This window comes from Castanea sativa, chromosome 8 (genome assembly GCF_040712315.1).
Source record: "Castanea sativa cultivar Marrone di Chiusa Pesio chromosome 8, ASM4071231v1".
NCBI classification, from domain to species: domain Eukaryota; kingdom Viridiplantae; phylum Streptophyta; class Magnoliopsida; order Fagales; family Fagaceae; genus Castanea; species Castanea sativa.
In genome coordinates, this window is record NC_134020.1 from 24598871 (window position 1) to 24607851 (window position 8981).

At 35.6% G+C, this 8981-nt stretch overlaps 1 protein-coding gene across 1 annotated transcript; it reads right to left on the reverse strand.

Annotated features, from left to right (window-relative positions):
* Positions 1-2653: 2653 nt before the first annotated feature.
* Positions 2654-6486, reverse strand: LOC142607181 (cytochrome P450 93B2-like). Its single transcript, XM_075778606.1, has 2 exons — positions 5488-6486; positions 2654-3479 (listed from the first exon to the last, which is right to left on the reverse strand). Exons 1-2 carry the CDS (start codon positions 6406-6408, stop codon positions 2832-2834), a joined length of 1569 nt encoding a protein of 522 aa, XP_075634721.1. The 5' UTR covers positions 6409-6486; the 3' UTR covers positions 2654-2831.
* Between the last annotated feature and the right edge of the window lie 2495 nt (positions 6487-8981).

The window sequence follows — 8981 nt, forward strand, 5'->3', positions numbered from 1 at the left end:
ACTTAATACAAAACTCCCACTTTTGCAAGATTTAGGAAAGATTAGGTTAGGCAACTTTACTCCCAATTTATTAGAGAGGCTGAGTTTTGAACTCAAACCCATGACTTGTCATTTTTGGTGGAAAGTAACATCAATGTGTATTTGTGTACTTAAAATAGAATAAAATTTACGTGCAGTCTCTTAGGTACTATTAGTTAGCTTTTCCAATTAAATTCAACCCTATAGTTGTAACTTGTTTGTGCTCACAGATTCATTTTTTGTTGGAAAATATATATCACAATGAAGGAATAAAAAAAAAAATTAAAAGGCAACAAAATAGGCTTAGAAGCAAGGAAAATCATTTATTCTTAAACACTATTTGCCTACACAAAGACACTAAAGAGTTATTGCAAACTTGTTCCCAAGCGGCAACTAAGCCTAGAATTCTTCAAGTCGCATTCTTGAGAGAATTCTTATGAATTTCTATAGGAAGACGAGGAGAGTGCATTGTGAGAATGAATATGGATCACTATTTATAACCAAAAGGTTGTGACCCTTCGATAGAGACCTTTGGAGAGTTATAACAGTTCATTGCACGTTCACAATAGTTTATTGCACGTTCACAAGGCATTACTATTTGAAATACTCAAAACTATTGCTAGGAATTCTATAGAAACTATTCTTCTTCTACTTTTGACCAATCGAACATGAATCGAATAGGAATCAAAATAACCAGATTGGCTAGAAGGCCTCCACCATTGATTCGACCTATCGAACAAGATTTTCAACCTGTCGAAATCCTTAAACATGATTTTTACTTGTCATCTTATTCAAATGATATACTCTCCATTTACAAACACACACACACACACACCTATATATACAATAATCCCCCATGAGGTTGTAATATCCATATTTCATTTGGTTGACATTTTATCATGCATAAAAGAATGTGGCTTTCAACTTAACGTCCCTTTAGTGCAATATTCCCGAATACTCCAAGCAATTAAGGTGGCCGAATCTTAAATGAAAATTCTTTTCCCTAGAGCCGGAGAATACAAACACATGAAAACATCCTTTGATCACCAGAAATTCACACCTTGTTAGCACTATTTTGGCCTTGTGCTACTTCTTGGTTTAGTGAACATTTACAAGAGAAAACCCCACTCTTGTGCAGAAGCGGCACCACTTTTATGCTCACATAGATGAAGCTCCTTCTTATGTCCCTGTTATATAGACATTTATTTATTTCTGAACTTCATCAAGAGTACAAAACTCAACCTCTAAAACTTAACGATCTGCACCATCCTAAATGAGACCATAAATTTAAGTGCTCAACTAACCACAAATCAATAGCTCGTTATTACCCATTAAATCTCTTTTGATTGAATCTATTCAAGGTTGAGTACTTGTTATTGGTGATTCCATTAAAAAAGGTTTTAGTCTCATTCCAATGAATGTTACTCTTATCAAGTCTCAATACAATGCCTTGGCAAAAGGGTCTGCCAAGTTCTTACTTGACCTAACAAACATAACTGATATAATTCCATTTCCTATCAATTGTCTAATGTACACATGTCTTAGACTTATATGTCTAGACTTTTCATTGTACATTTTATTGTGTGCATTTGCCATGGTAGCTTCACTATCATAGTACAATGAAATGACTAACATTGGTTGTCGTTGTAGCTCTATATCTAAAAACATGTTTCTTAGCCACTCCGCTTTTCTGCCTATTGTTGCCAAGGCTATAAACTCAGATTCTATGGTGGAGTGAGAAAGGCCCAAGAAACAACACCTCTACCAAGAGATTGGCGGAGGTAGGGTTTTGTTCGCAATGGTGGCTGGGTTTCCGAGCGAATTACTTTGCTTGGGTTGTTAAGTTTGCGTTTTGGGGGTTAAGTTTCAGTGGTGGCTGGGTTTTGTTCGCGGAGGTGGTAGCAGCAGCGGATGGTTTGGGTTTTGGATTTTGTTTGGATATTTTGAGTTTTAGTATGGGTATTGGGTTTTGTTTGAGTTTGGGTTTGAATCTCGGCGGTGGGTCTAGGTTGATCGGCGGTGGTTGGCGGTGGTGGGTAGTCTGGGTTTGAGTTTGAGTTTGGGTTTGGGTTTGAATGGTTGGCTTTGGTGGTGGGTGGTGTGATTAGGTTACTCGGCGATGGTGGTGGGTGATGGGCGGTGCGTTGGGTTGCTTGGCGGTGGCTGTGGATGGCTAAGAGAAATGGCAAAAGATCAATTTTTTTTAGGAAAGGGAGAGACCAAAATTAGAGAGAGAGAGAGAAGAGATAGACTGATTTTTAATATTATTTTGTTGCATAGTTAATATTATTTTAATAGGTTAGATGAAAAAATAAAAACGTATATTGAAAACTGGGATGGTATAATAGATAAAATAACTTTCTAAATGGAAAAATAAAAACCAGCTTACAAACCTGCTGCCCTCAATATCCAACTAGACATGTATTTACTATCACTCACACTTGCAATAGAGACCTAAAATGATGATTTTCTTTAAATAACCAAGAATTCTTCCAATTGCTTTCCAATGATCCACACTAGAATTACTTGTGTTTGTAAACTAAACTCACAAGTTGAACCAATAAATTAGCAATCACAAATAAGTGTTTACTAAGAGAACTTCCATCTAAAGGTATAGTAAGCCATAGTGAAAGTGTGAGCTTAAAATGATTATTGGGACATGAAGACATATAAGAAACTTTGAGGAAAAGTTCAAAATGGGCAATTAATCATAGACAAAGTCATAATGTAATCTTGCATAATACCATTACAAAACCTAAAATAAGTGCTTCCAAGACCATCGTGGAACATATCTTTTTGACCAAACCTAAGGACTAATTAAGTATCTTATATGCATTTAATCGTGCCATTGGGACACAGACAAGATCAGTAGCCCTTGGAGCTGTTAACCCAGGCCGTTCATCCATATCGATCACATTCATTTCTACTCCACTTGGATTAACCACCCTCCAATTAAAACATTGAATCATAGCTGCCAAAATTGTTGGCAATTCTTGCATGGCTAATGAAATGCCTGGGCAACCCCTTCTCCCAGTACCAAATGGTAATAGTTGAAAATCTTGCCCCTTAATGTCTATAAGCTCATCACCCTTATTGGACTGTAAAAACCGCTCGGGCATGAAGTCCATTGGATTTTCCCAATACTTAGGTTCTCTTCCAATAGACCAAATGTTTACAAACAATAATGTGTCTTTGGGGATTAAGTACCCATTGATGTTGCATTCTTTTATCGATTTTCTTGAAACCATTGGTATTGGAGGATGAAGCCGTAGTGTTTCCTTTATGATTGCTTGAATGTATGGAAGATTTGGGCAATCGGATTCCTCAATCAACCTATTATTGCCCACAACTTTATCAATCTCCTTCCTTGCTTTCTCTAACACCATTGGATGGTTGATGAGCTCAGCTAGTGACCATTCAATTGCAATTGCTGAAGTATCTGTAGCAGCTGTGAAGAAATCCTAAAAAGCGATGGTAAAACTATAAATCATTTTTGAGATAAGAACATGCCAATAGGGCATAAACATGACCCATCATTTTTATGTAATAGCAATTTATACGAATCTGTTTATTGTTGAATATGGTATAAAAACAAAGTCTAAGTAGTTGACTGTGTTTGGATTGGATGAACTTATTTTTATTTATATAATTTGTTTTTATATAAATAAATGAGCAGTGTAAAAATAAATAAATGAATCTTGTTAGAGTTTGGGTACCATTCAATTATTTGGGATAGAGTGATATATTATGAGTTCAAATCTTCTGGCTTCTGTACTATTTTTTATGTACCATTCTCTATTCCACCAATCACTACTTGCCATGTTTTTATTTTACTTTCCTTATAAAATAATTGGAGTTTAAAATGGAAAACAATCATATACATAGTAAGTAGTGATTAGTGGAACATAGAATGGTACATAAAAAGTAGTACAGATGATCTACATTCATATATTACTAAGATGAGATTGACTGGATGGATATACTTTTTTCCTGTCCATATAATAAAAGTATTGTCCCCCTCGTCAAGCTAAAGAGATAGGACCTTATTTCCAAACCAAACCAAACGTAGTTGAAATGCTTGTGCTCTGGCTCCAAATCCAAAAACCTGATGAGCTAGAGAACATGAGGATCAAGGAGCCGCTTGGTAACGTTGTTTGTATTTTTTGAAAATATGTATTGGTGAAAAAGTATGTGAAAATGCGTGTAATTAATGTTGTTTAAACACTGAAAATTGTTACTTAAAACACTTTACCAAACAGCCCCCAAGTTGCGAGATGGTTACAAAAATTCTTGACTATAAGTTAAACTGCATAATAATGTAATTAATTAATTTCAATATAATAAAATTGGAATTCAAACCATTATTCATCTCCAGCTCCACGCTCATTTCATTCTCCAAAAAAAAAAAAGGGCCTCGCTCATCTAAAGCCGAAGTGGCGTTCACTCATCGCCATTCGCCAAGTTCACCCTCATTTAAAATAGTGCAATTTAGTTAATAAATTTAACTTAACATAAATTAATAATTTTCTTTCCAATTATTTTGAATTTCAACAAAAAAAAAAAAACCAAAAAATGTACATATATTTGTAGCTATAAATTATTCGTGAATTGTTAGTGTATTTATATTATGGGTTATATTTTCTTGTGATGCAAAGGTACCGAGCTTAAGGTCCACCTTATTTGAAGACAATAATATTCAACAATATAATTAAACCCTTTTTTTTTTTAATGAAAATCCAATCTTATATATACGATATACTTCTGCCAAGTTAACTAAGATCTTTTTTTTATTAATTAGTATAAAAAAGATGGTTTTTTTTTTGTTATTATTATTATTATTTTTTTTTTGAGAAACACACACGCGCACACACACACACACACACACACACACACACACACACACATATATATATATATATACAGGAAAAGGGGGATAAGATAAGAAAATACATTCACACTCCAACATATTATCTATTTCAGTATTCAATTTTTATGATTTAAATATTAGTTTTGATACACTATGTTGAATATGTTAAGATAAATTCGAAAGCGAAAGTATAAAATAGAAAACATAATAACATGAAAAATCCCTTAAAGACTACATTTTAATTTCTAATACAAGTAGAAAACTTGTCTTACACACAAAATAGGATGCATCATTGCATGCATCATGCAAATATACATATGTTACATAACATCGAACTAATATGTCTAATATATCTCTAACATAAATTAATGAAAAAAATTTCCTTAATTTACATATGTTATATAATTTTTCTTGAGAAAAATGTATGTTATATAATTAATCCTTGCATGCATCACGCGTGTATACTAATTTTTTAATAGAGCAAACATACTGTTAATATATAATTTTATGAATGTGTAAACTTATTTAAGAATAGATTTGTATACTTGTGTGTGTGTGCATTGTGCAAGAATTTCCAAGTAATTAAAGTAGTTGATGCATACCAAAACCAGGGCCTTGATGTGATTTATAGTTAACTTAATCTCAGAATTCTCATTCTCCATAGCATCAAGCAGAAGATCAAGAATATCCTTCACATCATCGTCTCCACTGTCACAAGTCATTTCCTTTGTCTCCTTTTTCTTTCTTAATTCTTCACGATCTAAGATAATCTTCTCTAACAAGGCATCATACCTCCTATGTATGTCCTCTATTCTCTTTCTAAATCCCTGCAAATCCAAATTCCTGCAAAACCATATGAAATCTGAGACATTAAATTCTCCAAAAATCTTTGTCACTTCACGGACCAAACTCCGAGTCTCCTTAGCCTGGTTGTCAGTTCCTGAGCACTTAATACTTAACATCATTTGAGAGATAATGTTGTTTGTAACATTTAACAATTCCTCAGTGACATTAACTCTCTCACTAGCCTCAGCCTTATTAGCTAGATATCGAATAAAGTGGTGCAATTCTTTGGTTCGTATAGGAAGGAATTGGTTAAGGATTCGGTTCCCTAAGAACTCAGTTGTGATCACCTTTTTGATGAATTTCCAATAAGGGCCGTAGGGTGCAAACGCAAAAGCAGAGTTGTAAGTAAGAAGATCAATGGCGATGGAATGTTTCCGGGAAGAGAATGTGAGCTCTTGTGCTCTAAGAATTTCTTTTGCGAGCTCTGGAGTAGAGGCTACAATACATGGGACTGAACCAAGTCGAAGGTATAGTAAAGGACCATATTTAGAGGATAGGTCATGAAAGGAATGATGAATGAGGGGACCCAGTAGGTGGAGATGACCTATGATCGGTAAGGCTCGTGGGCTTGGTGGAAGGTGTAGCTTGCTGAACCATGTTTGATTAGTGATAGAGACTATTAGCCGGGCCAACAGAAAGAGTAGGGTGGCATAGGATGTGAGCTCTAGTATAGTCATGGTTTATTAAGCAAAAGGGATCTCCACAATTGTGAAAACCAAGTGAAGAGGTGAAAAGGTGCTGTGCAGAATCTGCAGATATAACAAAGCACAAAAGGCAAGTTTATTTATAGGCACGACGGTTTCGGTTAGCATTAATTACTATATATAGTGGGGTTGGGCTTGTGTCCATAATTACGGTACATAGTTGGGTTGAGCTTGTGTTCAATGACTAGTTCCATTAGATAAGTTGAGATGCGAACACGTGTCCATATCCTAGTGTATCCAGTGGATCTGGCCACAAGACAGAAGCCTCTCCCTATATAGTTTAAGTGAGTTGGTACCTCCCTGAAGCACAAAGTTTTGGTTAGCATTAATTACTATATATAGTGGGGTTGGGCTTGTGTCCATAATTACTGTATATAGTTGGGTTAAGCTTGTGTTTAATGGCTAGTTCCATTAGACACGTTGAGATGCGAACACGTGTCCATATCTTAGTGTGTCCAGTGGATCTGGCCACAAGACAGAAGCCTCTCCCTATATAGTTTAAGTGAGTTGGTACCTCCCTGAAGCACAAAGTTTTGGTTAGCATTAATTACTATATATAGTGGGGTTGGGCTTGTGTTCATAATTATTGTATATAGTTGGGTTAAGCTTGTGTTCAGTGGCTAGTTCCATTGGACACGTTGAGATGCGAATATGTGTCCATATCCTAGTGTGTCTAGTGGATCTGGCCACTAGACAGAAGCCTCTCCTTATATAGTTTAAGTGAGTTGGCACCTCCCTGAAGCACAAAGTTTTGATTAGCATTAATTACTATATATAGTGGGGCTGGACTTGTGTCCATAATTACTGTATATAGTTGGGTTGAGCTTGTGTTCAGTAGCTAGTTCCATTGAACACGTTGAAATGTGAACACGTGTCCATATCCTAGTGTGTCCAGTGGATCTGGCCACTAGACAGAAGCCTTTCCCTATATAGTTTAAGTGAGTTGGTACCTCCCTGAAGCACAAAGTTTCGCTTAGCATTAATTACCATATATAGTGCGGTTGGGCTTGTGTCAATAATTATTGTATATAGTTGGGTTGAGCTTGTGTTCAGTGGCTAATTCCATTGGACACGTTGAAATGCGAACACGTGTCCATATCCTAGTGTGTCCAGTGGATCTGGCCACAAGACAGAAGCCTCTCCCTATATAGTTTAAGTGAGTTGGTACCTCCCTGAAGCACAAAGTTTTGGTTAGCATTAATTACTATATATAGTGGGGTTGGGCTTGTGTCCATAATTACTGTATATAGTTGGGTTAAGCTTGTGTTCAATGGCTAGTTCCATTAGACACGTTGAGATGCGAACACGTGTCCATATCCTAGTGTGTCCAGTGGATCTGGCCACAAGACAGAAGCCTCTCCCTATATAGTTTAAGTGAGTTGGTACCTCCCTGAAGCACAAAGTTTTGGTTAGCATTAATTACTATATATAGTGGGGTTGGGCTTGTGTCCATAATTACTGTATGTAGTTGGGTTAAGCTTGTGTTCAGTGGCTAGTTCCATTGGACACGTTGAGATGCGAATATGTGTCCATATCCTAGTGTGTCTAGTGGATCTGGCCACTAGACAGAAGCCTCTCCCTATATAGTTTAAGTGAGTTGGTACCTCCCTGAAGCACAAAGTTTTGATTAGCATTAATTACTATATATAGTGGGGCTGGGCTTGTGTCCATAATTACTGTATATAGTTGGGTTGAGCTTGTGTTCAGTGGCTAGTTCCATTGAACACGTTGAAATGCGAACACGTGTCCATATCCTAGTGTGTCCAGTGGATCTGGCCACTAGACAGAAGCCTCTCCCTATATAGTTTAAGTGAGTTGGTACCTCCCTGAAGCACAAAGTTTCGCTTAGCATTAATTACCATATATAATGCGGTTGGGCTTATGTCAATAATTATTGTATATAGTTGGGTTGAGCTTGTGTTCAGTGGCTAATTCCATTGGACACGTTGAGATGCGAACACGTGTCCATATCCTAGTGTGTCCAGTGGATCTGGCCACTAGACAGAAGTCTCTCCCTATATAATTTAAGTGAGTTGGTACCTCCCTGAAGTACTTTGTGCTTTAGGGTGTTTTTAGTGGCGGTTCCAAAAATTTTTTTTAGGGGTCAATAAAAAGATGAATCCTGGATAAAAGATAAATTTTGTGGTTTACGAGGTTTTTTATTACAAATTTATCCACAGTACTAGCAAAAGAATAAAATATTAACTATTAGTTTATTTGATATATTGTTTCATAATACAATGAACATACTAAATATTGTTACTAAGATGAAATCTTGGAAATCATATATTGTTTTTAAATACAATAAACATATTAATCATTGTTAATAAGTGAAATTTAATTATTATTGCTCAAAATTCTTTTATTTATTAGTTTGTCTTTACTCTTTATATTTATTTTATTTAACAATTCAACTTAACTTTGACAACTATTGCTCTTTGTAATTGTATTAGGTAGTGTGTGTTGGATCTTGATTATAAGTCAGCTTATTGTTTCTTCTTTTTTCCATTTTATTAAACATCAAAAAACAATCAAACCTCACCACA

Bases quoted from the DNA above. Each gene is read 5' to 3' on its own strand.
- LOC142607181 (XM_075778606.1), bottom strand. From the start codon at position 6,408: ATGACTATACTAGAGCTCACATCCTATGCCACCCTACTCTTTCTGTTG. The intron at 3,480-5,487 runs GTATGCATCAAC...ATCGCTTTTTAG, and splicing joins ACATCAAGGCCCTGGTTTTG to GATTTCTTCACAGCTGCTAC.